The sequence below is a fragment of the Arvicanthis niloticus genome, chromosome 15, assembly GCF_011762505.2.
Source record: "Arvicanthis niloticus isolate mArvNil1 chromosome 15, mArvNil1.pat.X, whole genome shotgun sequence".
NCBI classification, from domain to species: Eukaryota; Metazoa; Chordata; class Mammalia; order Rodentia; family Muridae; genus Arvicanthis; species Arvicanthis niloticus.
The window spans coordinates 39147791-39170972 of NC_047672.1; the positions used below are offsets into that span (position 1 = coordinate 39147791).

At 44.9% G+C, this 23182-nt stretch overlaps 2 protein-coding genes and 1 long non-coding RNA gene across 11 annotated transcripts in view; 2 read left to right on the forward strand and 1 right to left on the reverse strand.

Annotated features, from left to right (window-relative positions):
- Cadps2 (calcium dependent secretion activator 2) overlaps positions 1-2024 on the forward strand; it is a 499527-nt gene extending 497503 nt beyond the window's left edge. For all 8 annotated transcript variants that reach the window (XM_076913647.1, XM_076913648.1, XM_076913651.1 and 5 more), the window contains one exon: positions 1087-2024. In XM_076913647.1, coding sequence (XP_076769762.1) covers positions 1087-1260 — 174 coding nt within the window. In that variant the 3' untranslated portion in view covers positions 1261-2024. The remainder of the gene's footprint in view (positions 1-1086) is intronic.
- Positions 2025-11486: 9462 nt separating this feature from the next.
- On the reverse strand, positions 11487-16180 carry LOC143434561 (uncharacterized). Its single transcript, XR_013104164.1, has 2 exons — positions 14912-16180; positions 11487-13998 (listed from the first exon to the last, which is right to left on the reverse strand). It is a non-coding gene; the product is annotated as an uncharacterized LOC143434561 (long non-coding RNA).
- Positions 16181-16305: 125 nt separating this feature from the next.
- Fezf1 (FEZ family zinc finger 1) lies at positions 16306-19642 on the forward strand. Of its 2 annotated transcripts, XM_034519436.2 has the most exons (5): positions 16306-17059; positions 17210-17431; positions 17663-17797; positions 18057-18189; positions 18589-19642. In XM_034519436.2, exons 1-5 carry the CDS (start codon positions 16631-16633, stop codon positions 18945-18947), a joined length of 1278 nt encoding a protein of 425 aa, XP_034375327.1. In that variant the 5' UTR covers positions 16306-16630; the 3' UTR covers positions 18948-19642. The 2 variants fall into 2 exon arrangements, with proteins under 2 accessions (XP_034375327.1, XP_034375326.1); XM_034519435.2 differs by having other exon boundaries at positions 16631-17431.
- Positions 19643-23182: the final 3540 nt, after the last annotated feature.

Genomic DNA, 23182 nt, shown 5'->3' on the forward strand with positions numbered 1-23182 from the left:
GAATCATACTTTAAACATAAGAGAAGCTTTATAAGTTATACATTTTAAACCCCACAGAGGGACCAATTGAAGAACTGCTATAGATTGGCCAATTAGATGGCTCAGTGTATAAAAGGTGCTTGCTCTCATGCCTGGCAACCTGGAGTTGATCCCCAAGATCCAGATGGTGGAAGGAAAGAACCAACTCAAACAAGTTGTCCTCTGATCGCAACACACATTCACACAGACAAACTACACATGAAACAAATAAAGGTAATTTTAATTTTTAGAAATGAGTCACTGTAGAAAGAAGCAGTGACATTGAATTACACTGAAATACTAAACATTGAATCCTGCTCATAGGTAGTCCATCAGTCTCCAATGTGTTATATGATAGCTCATTATTTTACCAAAAGATATAAATGTTCATTTTATTTTTTCCCAACTATGGAAACATTTTCCCAGAATTGTGATACATACTGTCCTAGGAGCATTTCAGAAGAAAAAGATAAAAGTCTTATATAATAAGACTTACATTATGTATAATATAGATATAACTTTCCCGTAGTATACCATGAGGGAATACATTTTATAATCCATAAGTGCATAAAATGTGAACTTCTTTTACTCATGATAAACTTTCTTCTCCAATGCCTGCCCCCAAAACTAATATATTTTATAAAATTCAGTCTATTTTTCAGTATTAAAGGAAAAACTCCCCTATTGAAAAACCTAAGAAATCCTTCCTATTAAAAATGCACATAAACATATCGTGTTACCTTTGTTAAGTACTATTCAGTACAAAACTCAGTGCAATTAGTAATGTTTGGAGAAGGGAGTTAATTTGTCATCCGGTAGTCACAACATTTCGACCTATCCATAGGATTAGAGTTTGAGTAACCCCATCCCAAGTCACTCATTCTGTTTTCTGCCCAGAAATACACTAAGATGATTGGTTGGTATGGGCAGCCACACTTAGAATCTATTGGTGGATCTCCCCATACTTCTGAAATGCCCTTCAAGTACACACACCTGTATCCGCACACATAGGCATATGTGTGTGCACACATCTAACTAACCAAAGCGAATGCTCTTTTCTCCTTCTAGAAAACCTATAGGGATTTCCGATTGCAGGGCGTGTTGGAGGGAACGCTGAACAGTAAGACATATGATACTCTGCATAGACGTCTGACTGTGGAGGAGGCCACAGCCTCTGTCTCAGAAGGAGGAGGACTTCAGGGCATTACCATGAAGGACAGTGATGAGGAGGAAGAAGGGTGATGACACACAGTTCCATGAATGGAAGGAAGGCCTCGGCATCGCTCTGTGTACCTTGTCCTTGTAACTGTACTCACTGTCTTGACCAAATAAAAATGCTCTAATTTCTTTAGAAATGTGAACTTGGAGATAAAGAGAGAAATGCCATGTATTTTTGGAAAGAAAACCATATTCATATGTGTAGTTTGACCTAAAAATTGGCCTGTGCTTGTGAATGGAATATGAACTACTTTTGTCGTCTTGCTTTCTTTGTTGTTGTTAGTATATCTGACTTTTCTTTTTTAATAGTCATAACAAAATAATGTCCTATGTGTCATAGGAGAAATGCATCTCCCATGGCACAGCATTGTGAAGAGAAGCCATTTCTGGTCACAGCACCAACCCTGTTGTACTTCTGTCAAAGTGGTGTGCCTCCCACCTATAATTCATGTACAAAGTTTGTTTTGTAATTTGCCAGTGTTGTGATGTGTAGAAAACTTTAGCCTTGGTTTTCATAACTCTGAATTTGTCTGAAGGTGTAATCCTGGACTTCAAAGAGTGTCATACCCAAATGTAGACTAGATTACCCACAGGCTTACATCCTGTTTCTTTCTGAGCACTTTTTTTTTTTTTTCATGTGTACTCCATCGCCAGGTGTGCTTCCAACAACACAAATGTAACAGCTTGCCGGCAATAAAAATCCATTCAGTCAGAGCAACCTCTGTGTACATTAAACTTAAAGAGATTAAATGCAGTATAAGATAGTTGCAGTATCTCAGACATCCCAACTACCTGGCTCTGTGTCTTGGTTTTATTCCGTGACGTTTTGTTTTCAACCAAATAAGCAAAGGTTATGAGCAGTGTTCTCTGTACTAGCAGGCCCACAATCTGACAAAAGAATTAGTACAACATACATTCACAGAAAAAAAAAAAAAAAAAACCCCACCATGTTAACTACCTACTCAAGTACAATATATTAATAGTAATAACTATTGTGCTCGCTTTGGCAGCACATATGCTAAAATAATAATAACTATCAATAGCTAGTAGTATTAGTAATAATACTAATGTTAATTATTAGTTGGCACTACTGTTAATAATTCTCCCAGTGTTTTCTTGGGAGATTTAAGGGATATGGTGTTATGATTTGTAATTTCCCTGAATCTTTATGTTGGGTTTTTTCCTAAGATATATATTTTCATTTATATTTATTAATTTACTAATATTACTATACTGATATATTAGTATGTACTTACTGGTGTAGTATTCTCCTGCACGTACTCACAAGTAAAGATCTGTTTGATGTGGGATTTTGATATGTTGCCCAAGCTGGTCTGGTACTCTTAGGCTCCCATGATCCTCCTCTCTCAGCTTCTTAAGTAGCTGTTACTATAGGCATATACCAACCACACCTGTCTACACCGACAAGTCATTTCTTCAGTGTTTAAAAAAAAAAAAATGAATGTACTACTGAGTTTATCAACAATGATGTGATGAAATACCAGAAAGGCCTTGAACTTCCGAACTTGTTTCTCCTGTCGTGCCGCCTGAATGGTGATTAGGGCACTCAAAGTAATACACAAAATCTGCTTTAGCCACAAGTGGTACATAGCAATAGTTGGGCCCTATGTTTAGGTCCTAAATGTGAGATGGCAAGGTAAACAGGAGAAGACAGTTTCCTCCGTTGTCCTCAGTGAGAGAATAAGGACTCGCTGGTTTGGAAAGCAGTTTGTCCACAGACACCTTCCTTCTTTTCTCCATCATCAATGCCTTTTGCCTTAAATCCTTAAGTATCCAGGCATGTGACCCTTAACTCCCCAGGGCACTTTCTCCTCAACACAACATTGCTCTCTACGTGGAAAACTGCACGTGCACACGTGCATGCTTGCACACAGAGTGGAACACTTGGCCTTATACATTCTAGTGGCATACTGTACTGTTGACCTATTCCACACACCCCCTTTTCTGCAGTGAAATACCCATTTTTCTTAATAGCATGACAGTGTAATTGACTCAGGATGTTCCATGTCCTGACTGAAGACTGCTGTCCCCTTAACTCTACAAGAAGGAACTCTTTAAAACAGTGTTAGTCCAAAGGAAAGGTCTAGCTGGCAGGACTCACAAGCAAGGGGGAAAGCAGCTGATGCAGGAACACTGCATGTGGCACCTGTCTATAGCTGCCTGGGTCTTTCTGCCAAAGGTAACAATTCCTGCTGTTATTTATTGACCCATTCCCTCCTCCCTACATAGTATGCCCACAGGTAAGACAACAACAAACCAAGTTATGGCCTTGCTCATATTTTGTCTGCTCGCACTGACCCTTGAGTCTCAAAACTGGGTGCTGAAATCTTTAACGAAGTGACTGAAAAGGAGGGAAAAGTGCTTCTGTGAACTTTTTGCCCAGAAATTCTCTTTACCCTATATAGCTTCATTGTTCACTGATGTGCAGAATCCTTGGTTTGGACACACCCAAGAAACTACGAAAGCAAGCCCAGTTTTAGATGGTATTATTCTTTCAAACGTACTTTTAGGAAGGAAAAATAAAACTGAGGATTTGAAAACCCATCAAATCCTGCAACATTTTTGAGGTGGGATCACGCATCGTGAATGTAGGCAAGAGGAGAGAATTATAGGTGAGGTCCATCGGAGAAGGGTTATAAACCCATCTGCAAAGAATGTTCGTTCAAACGTTTATGAAGAAAGAGCATCTCGATGTCCTTTCCAACAAGAAACAGTGCCACACAGCCCAGAGGAAACCTCTGTGCGCCGGCTATGGGTAGTCCCGTGCATTCATTTTTCCACTTGAATTCCCTTTAGCAGGCGCTCATTGTCCCTGGCTCAGAAGAGATTTCCTGCTAGTTCTCTAATGTCAGTGCAGAGGGGTTTGGGGGCCCCTGCTTTTCTCCCCACCGGGTCGCTGCCTGGCCTGGGGTGGTCCTCCTTTGCCCTCGATGACCCATGGTAACCGGGTCTACCGCTTCTTCCAGATGCCTAGAGGAGCAAAGAGCTCGGGGAAATCGGTTTCCTCTTGTACTTTGCCTGGCAAAAGGGGCTCACAGGGCAGCGAACGCCTGCAGAGAGCCCAGGCTGTCACAGCGACTGCAGCAAGGTGCAGAGCAGCCCTGGGAAGTCACGGCTCCAGCCTTCCTTACCGCGTGGCACAGAATCTGGGAGAAATGCCCCACGAAGGAGGCGATCAGAGGAAGACCCGAGTCACCTTTATTTCTTATTCCCAACACAGAAAATGGAAATTCGCCAGTCTGGGTCTCTGAAGGGAAATGACAGATCTGTGATCCTGGAAAACGTTTTCTAGCTCAGTCACCGCAGCCCAGTGTGTCTCTGGCTCCGTGCCTCAGCTCACGGAAGCCCCTAGCCCTCACCCACGACCCGGGAACAGTCACACACACACACACACACACACACACACACACACACACACACACACACACACACACCGCCTCAAAAAACCTAGAGGGAAGACAGGTTCTGCGCCCCAATTCAGGATGAGGTTATCCCTGGGCTGGCTGCACCACTGTTAGAGCTGAAGATGGGTTGTGGGTCTGCCTTAAAGGAATCCAGATATCGAAGGGAACAGAGACCATCTGTATAGGCTGGGCTGCAAGTCGGGTTCACAAGTCAGAGGAGCCTATCCAACATGGACTTTACCTCCATAAAATATTTGGTGGTTTTCAGGGAGAATATGCAAACACATGTAGAGTTGGGGAAGGAAGATGCATGCCTGTAGCCATAGCTACTCGGGAAGCTGACCCTGGAGGAGTAGGAGCTGAGGTCCAGCCCTGGCTCCTTACAACAACAACAACAAACCAAAAAAAAACCGCTGTCTCTAAATAGAAACATGAAGAAGTATTGTGATTATGTGAATACACATATGTGACATGCATCTACATCACATACACATACACATATACATCAATGGCAGATCATTATCTTAGTGTGTGTGAAGCCCTGGATTCAATACTTTATAAGGCAGAGGGAGGTTCCAGTTGCTCCTATCCCCCCCCTCCCCCAACCCCAGGGTCTCAACTATGTAGCTCTGACTCCTGGAACTGACTCTGTAGACCAGGCTAGCCTGAACTCACAAGCGATCAGCCTACCTCTACTTTCAAGTTCTAAGATTAAAGGCTTGCAATCACTATGCCCTCTGTGTACTAATTTAAAGGGCAATGGAAAAGTGCACCAGGTAACAACCTAGCCCCCTGCAAAATGCCCAACTTTACAGTCAGAAAAATGAGTCTGAGTTTGAATAGGGTGGACAACACCTTTTCCTCATATCTAAATTCTACAGTCTTGAACAATGAAATCAGGAAGATTATTCTAAGGGTTAGAGTCATGGTGTGAAGTTCTGGCTGTTATTAACTATTTCTTGATAGAGTGATGGATTCCAAAACATGGTAGGAAGCCAGCCTGAACCAACAGGCACCACCAGTTTCACCAGTCACTCATTCTGCCCAAGGCTGGCTGCTACTCAGCTCTGAACCTCCAAGCCACACCTGAGATATTTGTGAACTGGGTAGGATTGTCCAGTTCCAGCTTTGTAAAGGAGTCAGGAAGTGGAAAGGAGGACTCCAATCTTTTGAAAGGCTGGGCACTGCCACAACAGCCCCTGAAGCTGTGGAGCTGGATGCACTGGGGCTACACTGGGACGGTGGAGGTCTGATCGATCTGTGCTAGATCAGAAAGCTGGAAATCCCAGGACTGGGGTCAATGCAGTTAAGCTCAAAGGAATGTCAGGAGTGAAATCTAGGTGCGTCCTAGAATAAGGTTGCAGCAGGTGCAACCACATGGAAATTGAGAAGTAGCAGAAGAAAAAGAGGGAAAGGGAGGAGGAAATGGAGAAAGGAGAGGGAGAGGGGGGAGGTGGAGAGAGACCCTTACAGCACCAACCTCCAACATTGACACTGTGGACCCAGGTTTAGAGCAAACACAGAAGCTTGAGAAGAACAACAGGTAGTGTCACGGTGAGGCAGCATCTAGCCCTAATGTATTGCTAAACAAAGCATTTCTAGGACACAGGAAAACTCAAACATCATTGAAGCCCAACAGAAGGCAGAGGATATACCCTCTGCGAATCCTTTACCCTAACAAGACTGGGACACAGACACAGACACAGACACAGAATAACCACACAGAAACATATGCTACTGACTCACCAAAGGGAAAAGCAGGCTGGGGACTAGAAGATTTTTACCTGAAGACTGTTCCCCACTCTGGTCTTTCATTTTTAAGAAGCCAACCTATAACTTTCTGAGTCCCAGAAGTGGGGACTGAATGCCATGGTGTTTTCAGCTGTCCTTGTACCTTGCAACTGTACAGTGAAGGGTCTTGTACTTGTGAGTAACTTATTTGTGAGTAACAGAGGAATACTGTCAACAATGACAAAAAGAAAAACCTCTTAGACTGGTCTCCCATCTCTATCTATAGTGAATGTTCCCAGAAGTGATTCTCACTTCCAAGAGGAAGCACAGTTATTTCAGCTGAATGGTTGATCTCAAACAGCCTTCGACGCACTCAGTACAGTACAGCCTGGCCTATATTTGTTTACAGTACCCACGAACACAGATGCCACCAATATGTTCCCATGTAAAAATTAAAAGTAAGACATTAAGCTATTTTAGCATCTACTCACATGAAGTCTGGTGTGCCTTTTAGCTCTAGCCCCACCTCCAGCCCTTCTCCTATAAGTAACTCTTGAGTCTAACTGAAAGGAAGAAAAATTGTTGTAATTCTGAAGTTTACTCTTCTGGGCATTTTTTTTTTTTTTTTTTGCATAGCATTAGACAATGCTAGCTGTGTCTTTTCAGGAGAGTTTGGTAGGGAAGAAGGAAAAAAAGTTTCATCAAAGAGTATCACACAACAAAAAGACAAACCCCAGTGAGAATGTATCAAAAAAAAAAAAAAAAAAAAAAAAAAAAAAAAAAAAAAAAAAAAAACTATGAAACAAGAAATGGCCAGGTCAGAAAGTGTTGTGCATTGCTTTCCTTAGGTCCTCCTGGCTTAACAACCTGCTAATAATTTTTTTGAGTTGCCTCAAAGTTATTGTATGGAAGAAGTTCATTCATTGTCATTTATCCAAACACTGTAGTTTTGTTGCTGTTGTTACACTGTGTGATTACAAGACCTGTTCTTTGAAAAATAGAATAGTCTGTGGAAGGTTGCTTAACTTTGGGAATGTGTAATTGAAATCTGCTATAACCAAACCAACATTTTTTAAAAGGCTTTTGTGAGTGTTAATTCTGAAGATATAGAAGCGTGTTCCCTAGGGATACAGAGCTGAATATGGAAGAGGAGGCCCCCAAGGACAAGAAAAGTCCTTGATGTTGTAAAGAAAATAATTTATAAATACAATTTCTTTGTCTGTCTTTAACACTTCCACACATTTCGCCTAAAATCTACTTCTGAGAAGAGAGGTCATTTTTAAATTCATTTGTCTAACAATTTAGAAAGGTTCCTAACTTTTGAAACAGTGGCAATAGCTTTTCATACATAAAGTCATCTTACTTTAAGGTCTCTTTTCAATCTTGGTGTCTCTTGGGAATGAAAAAAAAACTTAAAAAAAAAACCATAGTCCCATTTTACAGGTGGGAAAAGTTCAAGGTAAGGGGGAAAAATCACTAATCTCCATTCTGTACCAGGTGTTCACTGTGTTCTATGTGGCCTGGCTCAAGCAGGAGCATTTGGGCGGGGACTCCAAAGATTTTGTGTGTGTGTGTGTGTGTGTGTGTGTGTGTGTGTGTGTGTGTGTGTCCCAAATGTCCAGGACAAATTGGTTTTGTGGATATGTATGAAGAACATTCTTAAAAGGAAACAGTTTTTACTTCACTGGGTAATGAAAGAATTTATGCTTCTAAGAGGAGAATTACAGGATCTATTCTGCTAAATAGCTGCCCAGGATGGGGGCAGCAGGGGCTGGGGGTAAGGTTTTTTTTTTTGTTGTTGTTGTTGTTGTTGTTTAATCCCCACTTCTAATATTGTGATAAAAAAAAACGTGGAAATTAAACTATAACTGTGAAGTCTACATGAATTACATGATATAGAATGCTGCCAATTCTGCAGATAGATCTTTCAGAGAAGAGTATAATCGTAAAATATAAGAGAAAAAGAAAACCACCACCACTTCCAGGCTCCAGTGATCAGAACTCCACATCTAGACAGAGAAAGGAAGGCTCAATAATTCACCTAAAGCTGTGGTCCTGTGCTTTCCAGGTGATTACAGACCTCAGATACAGTGCTTTCCTGGCTGAAATGCCAGAATCCTGGCACCTCAGCCTCCCTTTCCAGGTTTTCCTTTTAGGTATTTTATGGGGAACCATTAGGGTGGCACTGCTATAGGGCTCTGCAATTTATATTCCTGGTGTTACCTATGTTAAAATCAAACCCCCCCAAACACACACACACACACACACACACACACACACACACACACACGGGGGGGGGCAGCACCTCTGGGGGCTTCTACAGCAATCCCACGTGTTTTGTATCTGCCCTACTTACTGGTTCTCTATCCTGTTTTAAGTCTGAGCCTTTTTGGCAGTCAGTTCCCTTGGTAAGAGTTGAGATCTTCACTTATTTGGGGAAATGATAAATTGGAACGTTCTGCTCATATTAAAGGCTAACTGTGTTGCTTGAAATAAAGCATCAGCCAAATAAAATGACACCAATTCTCTTCAAGGGAAAGACTCCATCCAGTTCCTATCGCGCTTGCTGTCTTTTGTATGCAGCAAATTCTCTTAATTGGGGAGGGGGGGAGAGTCTTTTGCAGGGGAGAAATCTGGACCAGGGCTATGGAAGCCAATTTCTCTTCCTCTTCTCTCTTTTCCTCTGCTCCAGCATTGGTGAAAAGGTTCAGGTAGTCGGCGTCTTGAGTAAAGAGCTCCAAGAAGCATTGACGTGCCAACACCGGGAACACATCCAGGTCCGTGGTGCGAAAATGAAATCAGTGCCGTTGAATTATTATTTTTATCCTTTAGGTTTACATCTACGCCCTTGTATTATGTAAATTTCTGAGAAGCTGTGAATCACAGGGTTAGGTAGAGCTCCCCCCACACACACACCCACACCCACACACACATTCGCCTCCTTCCCAAGCAACAGGAGCCGACCTCATTCAGTCTTTGAATGATTCACACACCCTTGCCAGGCTCTTTGAGCTTTTTACTCTAAAGGCAACTTCCCTTCCAAGTCTTGACCCAAACAGCCTTCTGAAGCCACAGGCTGCTGCCCGCACTGGGGCTCTGGCACAGTTTTTCCGAGATACAAAGAAGCCACAAGCTGCCAGCCCTTCGAGGTCATCTAGGGCCAACAAGTTGCCGGAGGTTCTACATGTTTCCAGGACTCCTCTGTGAGACTAGTGGCCAGATTTTACCGAAGGGAATTAAGGGAGATTTCTAGAAAGACAATGAAAAACATCTAAATCTAAAATATGCTTAATTCAGGCTGGGAGGTTAAATTTGTTTGTTTTAAAGTTTTTAGAGTGGATCTCTGTGGTCCAGGCTGACCTCGAACTTGTAGCAAACCTCCAGCCTCCGACTCTCAGGTGTCAGGCAACAAACATGTTCTTCCAGCAAGAAAGCAACGATCCAAAATGATATTTGAAAAAGTAGTAAGAGCCCTTAATACAGCACCAAGCTTCGTTCTTCTAGGGATTACCCTAGAGTTGTTAAACTCCGGTAACTCACCCCCTCTGGAGGGTGGAGCCAGGGGGGATGGGGACATCAAAGAAAGTCCACCGCTTTGCTGTGAAAGGTGCCACGCCGCTCCTGAAGCCGAGCACCTTCTGCCCAAGGAAGCTGTGGAAATGAACTGTAAGGATGAGGTCTGGTACCACTGCTTGCTCATTATTAGTGGAGGGCTGGGTTTTTTTTTTCCCCGAGGTGACTTATTGAAGTAACTAAGATCGTAAGATGTAAAAGAGATCTCTTGTTAGGAAGATTTCTCCCTTTCGTTGGGATCATAAGTACCATAGATCAACCCAATTACTTTTAACCACCATCCAACCGGTTTCAAGGGAAGGTATCCCCTAGGAACCCAGACAAGAGTGGAGAGAACACACACACAAACACACACACACTGCAGGACAACGGATCTAAAACAAATTTTTTTGGCATGTATAACTAAGAAGTGCTACAGGTACTTTGAAACAATTTAAGAAAGAGACTGGCAAAACTAACAAGAACAACAACAACAAAAAAAAAGCTTTCGGTCCTCCTGAGGCCTGTTTCCTTCAGCCTGACTTGTAGATTGACCCTTCACGCACACCCTGAGTCCTCAAAGCCAAGCTATTAGTGAACATTCTGTTCAAAAACTTTTCAAAGGAGCTCTCTGCCATCTGTTTCTGGGTCTCCTAAACGCCATCCTGCGCCTCCTCCCGAAACTTACTAGCCTCCCCCTCCCTCTTCCAGCCTTGTGGGTCAGTGGAGCCAGGAGGGAGGAGCGGGATCGAACGGGGGGGGGGCGGGGGGGGAGGCTGCAGGGCCAGTGACAGTCCAGAGGCCAGAGTTCGGGACCAGAGCAGCCGCAGTCACGCTGGCCGACGTGGGGGCTGCGCCCTGGGGAGGCGCTGCGACAATTCAGAGCAGGGCGGACACGCACCGTTGTACGGGGCCAGCAGGAAGGTCCCGGCACCCGGCCGCAGGAGACTAGCCTCAGCTCTCCAGCCGGCTCCAACCCCACAAGCTGCACTCCCCAGCAGTGGCACGAGCATCCTCTTTCCCAGTCTCGGAGGCCTTATTTTAGCTGGGCATTGTGAACGGGAACCAAGCAGAGCAGAACACAGCGGGGGAACGAACTTTCAAATTTCGAATTTCACTTCTAGCTTCTATTCAAGGGCAGGGCTCTGACAAGCGAAGAGTGGCCGTGGTCGCCTCTGTCCCCACCTGCAAGCAACGCGAGCGCAGGTTCCCTAGGCAGCTGGGGCCCGGGGCCAACCCGGCCGAGCGGTAGTGGACGGATGCTGGAGCAGCCTGGGGCTGTGGGACTGAGCAGGGCACTTCCTAGCCCAAGCCGCTGTGGACCAGAATCCAGGAGGTAAACTGACATCCTAAAAGGCTCTAGAGATTTCTGTCTCACGGATGTTGATTTACCTCTATTGCTTCCCTATTACTGTAATCTGTGTTATTTCAAATTCTACTATCGCCTTTCATTTCACGAAATCGCTTAGTGAAGAAAGTTTGAACTTAACACTGAGACTGCTTTAAAAACCCCGGCCAACAAACATCAAGGAAGAGTCATGGTTTATGTTGGATATGGTTTTTTATTGACCAGAAAGTGATTTAAAAAATTGGGAACTCCTGCGAAATTCTAACCAGCTTTTCTACCACGGTTAGACACGTTGTCGGTGTGGAAGAAAAAAAAAATACTTTTGGCACGTTCTCCTTTACGTGTTGGCTTCTCAACTTTCAACAACACCCGTTGCAAATTACAAGCAAAATTTTGCTGGTTTTGATTACTTGACTTTTAAGCTGCTCCGCGAAAAGATTGGGAAAGTAGTTTGTGAACTTCTTTTCCCACCAAGTCCAGGCCTGAGTCTTATGTATGTAGCCTTTGCAGTGGAGAGGGACACACCTCACAGGCCTGTAAGGAATGGGTGAGAGAAATCCCAGCATTAGGGTAGGGGTAGACACCAACCTGAAGCGGCTGATGTGCGCTTCACGTCCTTTTACAAACAGATTTTAACATGCAAATGCTGTTTTAAGACTGATTACATTGCATTTCAACGAAATCTTAATATTAAAAAATCTTATACTCCTCCATCCATGTTTAATTCAGAGTCCCATATTTAATTCGGAGTCTTAACTGGTGACACTACCCTTCCCATGCTGTACAAAATTATCAAGAAATCTTTTTAAAAATATAATACTTTTATCATTCTAAGAAATGTATTACAATGTTGTTTGACCTTATTCACCTCCCAGGTCTCCCTAAACCTCCCATCAACCCCCACCATAAGAAGAATTCTTTATTTGCCATCAGGTCAACTAAAAGCATGCTAGCAGCCTTAATCTGAACCTGTGATGACACAAATGTTAGTCTGCTGCAAAGTTAGTCCCACCTTGTATTCATTGAATAAGTTTGAAGTATTCAAGAAGACTCTTTCCTTGAACCATAAAGAGCCTATCTGTGTCCTATTCCATTTACCCCTGTCTATCACACACCAGAAGAAACAACAAACCATCAAACAGAAACAAAGATTGCAGAGGAATTTAGGAATGCCTTTCCTCTTCCAAAAGCAATTTGTATTGCCTTTGATGTTGTATTGTTTAGACAGGAAACAGTGCAAATGAGCCCAAATATCTAGACTGTCCTAACAACAACAGCAACAACAACAACAATAACAACAACAGTAATGCCTCCTGCTTATTAGCTCACTGTAGCTAATACACTACAGTGGAGCACACTGTAGCTAAAGAATACTGAGTGTTGTTCTCGGTGAAAGATTGAAAATCAGGGATGTTTGTTGGGCCTGAAAACCCTAAAACTACGACCCATGTCAAATCAATGCACTTGGCTTAAGATCTGTTACGTATGTTGCAATATTTTCCAATTCATTTTTAACTTCAAAAAGAAACCTCACCAGTATTGCTTTTTAATTTCAGATCGCAATAATCTTTACCCCCAAATTCCTTACTTATGACAGGGGCTAAGTAAAAGGTCTGGGGAAATTATACAAGTCTGAGAATTATGAAGACCAGCAGTAAAATTCTAACTTTCAGTTGTTGTGTGGTAGGAAGATGTTCCTTGTTTTTCAGTATTGATCCCACTTTGCTCTTGGGTCTCTTCATATGGAGAACTGTTCTGGTTTCTTGGGATATCTTCTGTTCCCCAACCCAAACACTTAAAGCCAACTTGCATGAGTGTTTAAAGTTGATAGGTAGGTCAACTAAACTTTGCTCTAAATCAATAAACAGATGACAGATTATAGAATTCTCCAAGAAATTCCAAAGAATCTGTACATTTCTATTTTGCTATTAACTGAACAAACTCTTTTATGTTCTTGTAAGTAAACTTAGAAGCTTCTAAATTTTTCAGATTTGTCCTCTGTGTTGGTAACCTTTTCTGTAATTTCAAATGTTTGTAGTTAAAATGAAGTATTCATTTCTGACATTAAGAAACTGTTCCTAAATACATTTTGTATTTTCAGGCTATCTTAACCTTATGGAATGCGTATCAATTGTTAATACATGTTTCGATTATATACTGAGTAGAAAATACTAACAAATATTGGCAAATCAAGACTTGGATCTGTAAAATACATCTTTGGGATTAGCAAGACCAGGGCTAGCTCAAAAAAAGGGGGGGGGGGGAGGGAGGGGAGTAATTGATGCCTTGCTGTATTTTCTCAAATGACATTTTCAAACACTTGGCAGAAAAGACAAATCCCGAAAAGACCAGTGAAAAGCGAACTATTGAAATGTTAACTATAAAAGCCCTTAGCTAATAGCTAATATTTTCCTTTTAAAAAGTTAGTGTCCACTAAAGAGGCAAATAAAGACCTTTTTTTTTCCCCGTTGAGGAGGGGGGAGGAGGAGGGAAAGAAGAGAAGAGGGAGGGACACGAGACGAACGAACGTAAAAGAAACTGGTGGCACTCAATCAAGAAGGCAGGTAACGCTCCAGAGGCCGGTGAGTTATTCAAGTCAGCTGGGGACTCCAAAGCTTTTCGCAACCGGGCAGTTTCTCGTCTCTCAGCTTTCTTCTTTAAACTTGTTCCGGAGAGAGAGGAGTGCAGCAGGAGGGAGATTTTTCGCTGTTGGGAAGGCAGGTAGGAAAGGGAATCTGATCCGCCCCAAAAGGCAGCAATTAAAGTCTTAACCTCTACCCATCTGTCTTGGGACAGGGACACTCCCGCCCCCCCCCGCCTTTCCTTAAGCAGTATGGTTACCCGCACCCTTTGTCTGATCAGGGTAAAAGACCAAGGTTCTGCGGGCCCCAAAAGCAAATCGAACGAACATTTCCAGTTGGGGGAAAACTGAGGCCCCAAACGGTTCCAGAATGCCTCCGGATTTTTGTGTTGCCTCCTTTTCTCTGCCAGGGTGGCCTGCCCTGACTCCCACTCTTCTCTACTTCTCGGGTCTTCCAAACTAGAAGTGCCTGGATACCTGAGAGGGGACATTCCCAGGCCTAGCCACTAAGGCGGGCCTCAAACAGCCAGACTCTTCCACCATCTGGCTTCTTAGCCGCCGCAACTTTAAAAAAGACTTCTGTTGACACCCCCCCCCCCCTTTTTTTTTTCCCCAGCAATTATTTCTCCAGCATCCACTCACCCTTCTCGCTTCGCTGTCAGGCCTCAGCAACTCCCTGTCTTCCGCCCCACTAGGCTTCCCTGGCAGTGTCTAAACTGACTCACACAGTCTGGGTGGAGCGGGGGGGGGGAGCCTGGATCCCTGAATTGGTATGAGCTAGAAAGGAGGTTTGGAGAAGGAAATAACTTGAAAGCCAATTACCTCCATTTGAACTCCAACTTGTCACCTTCGACTACACTGGCTTTAGGCTCAACAATTCTAGGCTCTCACATTCATCTCCCACTGCTGGCCCTTCCCAGGGTTCTCGCCAGAGGACAGCACATCATACTCTTGGCCGGATACCTGGTACCCAGTCCACAGACATTAGAGTTAACTCACCAGGCGGCTGATGTTTGGAGTTTGCAGGCTGCTACTTACCGCGGCCTCCAGGCGGTGCGGTTCGGGCTCTTCGCTCCGCTTCCTCCGGGAACTGGCTTGAGAACGGCGGGGTTTTCCTACCATCCGGAGCCCCAGGAGCGTGCCTAGCCCCTGGATTCTTCTCCTCGCGACCGCAGACTCCGGGTTGACTTGCTCAGGGGAAGCCGCGCGCCGCTGCTCCGGTGGAAGCCGCGGGAACCCGCGCAGTGAGAGCCCCGGCTTCTGACATTTTCGTGGAAAGCTCGCACAGCTAGCGAAACCCAGCCCCGGGAGTTTGGGCCCCAGGCGTCACAGCAGGAGGGCGCTGGGCGCGCGGGAGGTAGTGGGGGGGGCGCTCAGGGTCGCCAAACACTCTTGGGGGGGGGCAGAAATGTGTCTGTGGTCTGTGGCCACCACACTTGGTTCGTCTGCGCGCACAGACACACGGGGTGTCGCGTGCACTGACTGCTGAGTGGCATGCAGACGCCGGCAGCCGGGGTAGGGATCGATAGATTCTATTCACCTTCTCGGTTCCACATTTAAAATGCTTTGCTCGGAAAGAGCGGTGGGCCCAAGTTCTTGGGAGAAATGCCCTTTCGGGATTCTCTCTGGAAACTTGAGGAAGCGCGCTCTCGCATGTGTTTGTGTGTGAGTCCAATCCGCGTCTAGGTTTCTTGCAGCGTGGCACCCGCTCATTCTTTGCAACTCAACTTTGTGGTGCTAGTGCGTCTTTCCCAGGCCTATTGCCATGGGCCTCGCTTTGACAAAACCACAAATGCATAACAAGCCTCCCAAGGCCCTTACATCTCAGGGGCATTTGGGGAGGCCAGTTACCTGCTGGTGTCTTCCAAATGGTCCAGACGCGGCTCAAGCTGTAGAGACTCCTTGATTCAGGGGATGAGCACCACCTCCCACCCTACCCCCAACCCCCGGAGTCCTGGAAGACCAAAGTGGGCTGAGTAGGAGGCAGCGTGGCCCGAACTGAGCTCAGGCAAGCCTAGCAAAGAAACCTCGGATTTTGCCGTCAGAGGCTTCCTGGTCAAGGCTTTCTAGAGCCTGGCGTTTGATAAATATAGCCTGGCATTTGCCCCTGAATTAGACTCTGTTTCCTTATTTAGCCCTACCACAATGATTTTAGATGATGTCACTTAGAGCTAAACGAGAAAATTGATCTCAGATTTGCTTGGCCTCTAAAGCCTGGTTAAGCAGATTGAGAATTAAAAAGACAGAGGAAGCTAGGGGGAGGGGTAGCTGAAGGGTAGAGAAGTGTGTGCGGGCGAGTGCTTGCGCGCCGGGGAGGGCTCGGCGCAATGCGGAGAGCGCCCCCGCCTCTTCTGGGCGGGGGAACCTCTCTCACCAATGAAAAGTAGTCGCCGACTGCAGAGAAAAAAAAGTTTTCCTGTTGACTGTTGGAAGCGAATTGAGCAATTATCTAGTTTACCTTCTCCTCTTGGAAGTTAACGATTGGCGAGATCTTGGCTGCGTTATTGACACAACACTTTCTATTGATAGAAATAAGTAGTGATTGTCCCCGAGTCATTGGTGCGCCAAGAACTCTGCGATGGGCTGGCAGGAGTCCATTGGGCTGGGCAGGCAGGTTCGGCTGGTGATGCTGGGGAGGAGGAGGAGGAGGCTGCTGGTGGTGACGGTGCCTGTCCTCTCCGCAGGTCTGTGACAAGCAGGGGACAAGGCAACGATCGTGTGACTCAACCCCGGCGGACCGACGCTGGCGACTCAGTCATGGACAGTAGCTGCCTCAACGCGACCACCAAAATGCTAGCGACTGCTCCAGCTCGGGGCAACGTGATGAGCACATCCAAACCCTTGGCTTTCTCCATCGAACGAATCATGGCGCGCACCCCTGAGCCTAAGGCCCTGCCGGTCCCCCACTTCCTGCAGGGAGCCGTGCCCAAAGGGGACCCCAAGCATTCTCTGCATCTCAACTCTTCGATCCCCTGCATGATCCCTTTCGTTCCCGTGGCGTACGACACGAACTCCAAAGCAGGAGTGAACGGCTCAGAGCCCCGCAAGGCGAGTTTGGAGGTTCCGGCGCCACCCGCGGTGGCGCCCTCGGCGCCGGCGTTCAGCTGCAGCGACTTGCTCAACTGCGCTCTAAGCCTCAAGGGTGACCTGGCCCGCGATGCGCTGCCACTACAGCAGTACAAGCTGGTAAGGCCGCGTGTGGTCAACCACTCTTCGTTTCACGCCATGGGAGCCCTGTGCTACCTGAACCGAGGTGACAACCCGTGCCACCCGGCTGCGGGCGTGAACATCCACCCGGTTGCCTCCTATTTTCTCAGTTCCCCTTTGCACCCACAGCCCAAAACGTATTTAGCCGAAAGGAATAAACTGGTTGTCCCGGCAGTGGAGAAGCTCCCTTCGGGAGTAGCTTTCAAAGACCTCTCCCAGGCTCAGCTACAGCATTACATGAAAGAAAGCGCCCAACTTTTGTCGGAAAAAATCGCTTTCAAAACCTCGGATTTCAGCCGCGGCTCTCCTAATGCCAAACCCAAAGTTTTCACTTGCGAAGTCTGCGGAAAGGTAACTCTCATGCAAAAAGGACTTCCTTCCTTCTTTCCTTCCTTCCTTCCTTCCTTCCTTCCTTCCTTCCTTCCTTCCTTCCTTCCTTCCTTCCTTCCTTTCTCCCTCCCTGGCTTAGTTTTAGTATTTGGGGAGTGGGGGTATAAACTTGTTTTGCCCCTCTCCCTCTAACCGCTTTGAATTGAAATCTGTTGTTCCTTTAAACCTATTTTCTGTGTGTTTAATTTTAAGGTCTTTAATGCGCACTATAACTTAACCCGTCACATGCCGGTGCACACAGGAGCCAGACCCTTCGTGTGCAAAGTGTGTGGGAAAGGTTTCCGGCAAGCTAGCACCCTTTGCCGGCATAAGATCATTCACACACAGGTATGTTCCTTCGTTTACCCTGAAGGCTTCCGAAATTTTTTTTGGGGGGGGGGGGAGGAGGGGAAGAGTCGATATAGCCTCACTCTTTAGCATAAAACCTGCTGTGCTGTGCTGACTGGACTGAGAGGCCTTGTGTTGTTATCTTTGTTCTGTTTAAAAGCGTCAGAGTGTTAGCGTATTGTGCTGGTAGGATTCTGCATCGTAATAACAAAATACTGTAAATGAATTCTCTATTATTTCCTTTCTCTCTGCTTCTCAGGAAAAACCTCACAAATGCAACCAGTGCGGTAAAGCGTTTAATAGAAGTTCGACGTTAAACACACATACCCGAATTCACGCGGGCTACAAACCATTCGTGTGTGAATTCTGCGGCAAAGGGTTTCATCAAAAAGGTATTGAGCCCAGGAGATATCTTCTCAGGGTGGTCGAAGGAAAGGCGTGCTGAATATCTCACGGGATTTTTTTTTTTTTTTTTTTTTAAAGACCTGTAAAGTGCCCCTGCTTACCTGAGACTGTCATTTTTATTCCGAACTCGCGGGTCGGACCAGTGTTAGAAAAGGCATGTTTGATAATGTCAGAGGGTATTTCTTTGTCACCTCCAGTTTTCATTTAGTATGTAGAGGAAATAAATTAGGTGTGCTTAAAAATAAACGTAGGAGAATCAATGTCCTGAACTCTGGGCCAAAAGTGTGGTGGCTCTTCAGGCTGGCTTCTTATTTTTTATACACCTTCTCTTTTCTTTTTAAGCTTTGTTCATCGTCTTATCCAGGTCATTTTTTTTTTTGTTTCAGGGAATTATAAAAATCACAAGTTGACCCACAGCGGGGAGAAGCAGTTCAAGTGCAATATCTGCAACAAGGCTTTCCACCAGGTGTACAACCTCACCTTCCACATGCACACTCACAACGACAAGAAGCCTTTCACCTGCCCCACGTGTGGCAAGGGCTTTTGTAGGAACTTTGACCTCAAGAAGCACGTCCGCAAGCTACACGACAGCAGCCTGGGGCTGACCCGCACTCCTACTGGGGAGCCAGGCAGCGATCCGCCGCCCCAGCTGCAACAGCCGCCGCCTGCGCCTCTGCCGCCACTGCAGCCTACGTTGCCGCCTCCCGGGCCTCTGCCATCCGGGCTTCACCAAGGCCACCAGTGATGGAGGCCAAAGATCTCCCTAACCCCAACCGGAAGGCCCTCACTGCGGAGGTCTGCAGACTGGAGCAGACCTCTTGGTCCAAACTAGCCTGCGAAACCCGGGGTAGTTGGGCCCCCGCACTTTCGGGAGGGCCAGATGCCTCTACATCCCTTGGCCATTCGCCTCTTGCATGCACCTGCTAAATGGTTTTGTGTATTATATTCTATATAGGCACTAACAATTACGATTATGATATATTTGGAGGGGCTTATTTCAATTTTTTGCATTGAAAAGACTTTTTCATCTCGGGTGGAGAGATGGTGTTTTGTTTTGTTTTTGTTTTTAAACAAATTATCTGCTGTATTTATTGAGATCTGTATTATTCTACCCGGGAATGCTGCATCATCCTAATTTTATTATTGTATATATTTCCATTGTGTTTATTCTGCCGTCTCAAAATGCCTGCTGATCGTTTATAATTTTCTCCTTCCCCGAAGCAACGAAACACGGTGTGTATGTTCTATATACACACAGAGGTGTGTGCCAGTGAAGGTGCGTTCAACGTTTGTGAACACATACAAAATACACACATCCACATTAGATAAGAGTGGTTCATTATGAATGAATTTGAATTTTGGTTTTGATTCTTGCACGTCGAAGTTGATTCATTGACTGTTGGAAATAAAAACTTGGAACATGCTTATTTAATCAACAAACTTTAAGACTTAGTATTATTTAGCTAAAAAGCCCTGTCTCCAATGTTCTCATCCACTCTTGTTTTTTGTTTGTTTGTTTGTCTTATTTTGTTTTAAAATCAGCTTTCTATGAATAATACCTTCTGATTTTATCGGAAAATTTACCATATGCAAATAGTCTGTCCCTATGTTTGTATCTTTGGGCAAGGTTATGAAATATGGTTCAACTCTGAGAAGATGTGTGTCTAACAGAAATACAACTTTGGCATGGGACTTCTGGTAGATTTGTGGTACAAAAGGCAGAGACCGTTTATCTAGAGCCTGTGTTATGTGTATTGCCACCATTCTGAAGACACATACTGACTTGTGCATAGCTGGCAAACAGTGCCTCGTGTTTTTAGATGTGTACAAATGTTTATAGCTGAATATACTTCCATTCAAGGAGGAGACATGGATGAAAACCAAACCGTGGCGGGTGCCAGGTCCTTGAAATGCTTTAAGTGTTAATCAGCAGCTCCGCTGTGCGCTGGAGCTCGGCTGTTTTCTAACTGCAAGTCTCTCCTGTTTTCTTGCCAAAACAGTGAAACAACTGCTAAAGACTTTAATTAAGAGGGGTAATTAGTTCAGATTTATCAAAGCCGGGTTGTTATACTATTAGCTGCTCAGTAGAAGCTGCCAGACAAACTCACAGCCCCTGCACAGAAGTCTTGCAGTAGCAGTCCATGTCCTAGGGGTGAGGCTGCTGGGGGTGGGAGGGTTGGTTGGCTACAGGGTTTCCTCGCACAGAGGTCACAATCCCCACTGCCTTGAGCCCTGCAATGGGTGCATGAGTCTGGCCTCCTCCTGCGGTATGAGTCCCAAGAACACATCCAGGTTCCACACAGCAGACTCAGTCTCCTGAGAGCCAAGTACTTTTTTCTTCTTAGAGCAGGGTGACCTTGCCAGTCCAGGATCACCCAATAGTTACGGGTAGCACTTATGCCTCATTTTCGACCATCATGTGGCACATAAAAAAAGAGTGTGCTGTGCCGGGTGGCGCTGGTAGGGCTGCGTGCAGGTTGGGGGTGAGCAGAGGGCTGCTGCAGAGGCCCAGTATTAACTTTCTAGGTAACTGGAATTCCCACTTCAATCAAGGCTGCAAAGGCCACACTGTTCAGGGTACCAAGAATGGGCTAGGAGCTGAAAGGTGACAAAGGAGCCCTTGGGTGTTCTCAGCAAAAGGCATGTTAGAGTTCCTCTGGGACCCTCAAAAGACACCCTGCCTAGAAGAGAGATGGGGCGGGGGAAAGGCGCAGAGGGGAGAAGTGTTGGGGCAAACTGAACTGAACTGAACTCCCAAGGTTCTGCGGGAAGGATAGCAATGTTTTAAGGTTTAGTCCAAGTTCCCAGGACTTGCCCCACTGGACACATTCAATGCAAGTGCGAACAAGCAACACCATGAGATCAAATCCGGACGTTTACACATTCTCATCTCTTCACACACCGCCATCTCTTCACAGCCCCACTTTGTTCTCGGTCGACAGACATTCGACCCATGTTAGGTTTGACTTCGGAGAGTCTAATTAGATTCCGTGTCTTTATGAATACGCCATCGGACTAGTGTGTTCTCGTTCTGAACGTTGGCCACATTCCCTCATAGATGCTAGTGCAGCAAAGAGTATATTGAGAAATGTCTCCTAGGTGACAGGCAACAGCCTTTTCAAAGTAGCCTCCTTGGATGCTGAAAGCATTTGTTCTTTTGAGGATGAAGAATGAGATCAGAGGTCATTACAACTTGCAATGTATATATTTTAAGTTCAAGGACAGAATACAGCTTTTGCTTCTTGAACTTATCCTCAATTAGTATTCAGACTTATTCTCAAAACTTCGGGTGAAATGTCCTTTAGACATTCAGGTGATGCTATTGTTCCGTGGTGGAAAACCAAATGAACATTGTTGAGGAAAGTATCTAAACTACAGGATACTTCTTGTTAGGAAATATTTATATGTGCATTTCCATCTCCTAGCCCACACCAATATGCTTTGGCATACGAAGATATGTCTCACCAAAGAAATGAATATGTTTGTGATGTTGAAAGAAGAAAGGGGAGAAGAAGGAAGAAGGGGTGTGGAGGGGATAGAGGGGGGAGGAGAGAGAGAGAGAGAGAGAGACAGAGACAGAGACAGAGACAGAGACACAGAGAGAGCACAAATAAAGGCTAGATTCAAACGAGGATCTGTACGTTGGAATGACTTTGTCTAAGGTTGCTTGAAGATGCTGCAGTGTTTCCAGTGAGGTTTGAAGAAGAGAATGATTGTCTGTTAGGTTTGAGCAGCCTGGAGTGTTGGTGATTACACAGAGACCAAAAAGAAAATTCTCTAAAATTAAGTACTCAAAGAGAAGCCCTTGTCAGAAGATCAGTGAACTTTGATTTCTGACAAAGCTCTGTGATCAAGATACTATAATCAAGGAGTATCCCTTTAAGATGGTACTGGCTCCGGGGTTAAGTTTGTTGGGGGGAGCTTGGTAAGGTGGGACACTTAACCAATAGTCAATGGAAGACCTCATAATTCTGTTTCTGGTAAATATTGAAAGATGACTATCTGGCCTCTATCCATGTGAGTTTACAAAGGTTTTAATTCCCACTCATAGGTAGCAAGTCCTAAAACACATGTGCAGCAAAATTTGGCTTTGTTGAAACTCATCTTCAGTAAGCTTCATATTAGCAATTTTCTAGCAATTTTCTTTTCATGTTTCCTGAAGACTGAGGCCCGTGTTCAGAGTCAATACTAAGGAAAAAAAAAAAAAAAAAAAAAAAAAAGGAATTGCTTCTCTTCAACTTGGTACAGAAGAAGATAGTTTATACAGGCACTAGGATAAATTTTTGAAAGTTGTGATCCTTTGGGACTAAATCTTTTTTTGTTCAGCTTTTGAAAATGAAATATTATAAAGCAGAATTAATAATGTAAGTGGTTAGAGCTTACCTACTTGATATAGAACTGAAACAGAGATTTCCAAAGTATCTCTTTCTAAATATAAAATTTCTCCACGCTTCCAAAAGTGTAACTTATGAGCAAGTTTCTCTGCAAAACTGGGACTAAGTTGTCACATTGGGTAGCAAGCAACACTGCTTGAGGACCTTATCAAAGCCATTGCTTGTTAGTGAGGTTTGAAGCATAACTTCTTATAGAACATTTCTTTCCAAATGTGGATAGAGAGTAGGGCCTGGTGATGCCCAGCCTTAATCCTAGAACTAGGCAGGCAGAGGCAGGTAGATCTCTATGTGAATTCTAGTCCAGCCTGGTCTATACAGAGTCCAAGGCTGGCCAGAGCTACAAATAAGGACCCTGTTGCATAAAGCAAACAATCAAATAATGGAAAAAGTGGGGGAAAAAAATCTAACCTGCCAAGCGGAAGAGTCTTCACTTCTAGAATCTGTCCATCTTGCTTGATAGATTCCTCCCTTATATTAGCAGTAGTTATGTAAGGCATCTTTAAAAAGGAGTGACAACAACTTAAAGACCCAAGTAGCACATAGCTGGAATGGGCCTGTTTTATGTTTGTAAAGGTGTCACAAAACA

Bases quoted from the DNA above. Each gene is read 5' to 3' on its own strand.
- Fezf1 (XM_034519435.2), top strand. From the start codon at position 16,631: ATGGACAGTAGCTGCCTCAACGCGACCACCAAAATGCTAGCGACTGCT. The intron at 17,798-18,056 runs GTATGTTCCTTC...TCTGCTTCTCAG, and splicing joins ATAAGATCATTCACACACAG to GAAAAACCTCACAAATGCAA. The intron at 18,190-18,588 runs GTATTGAGCCCA...TTTTTGTTTCAG, and splicing joins CAAAGGGTTTCATCAAAAAG to GGAATTATAAAAATCACAAG.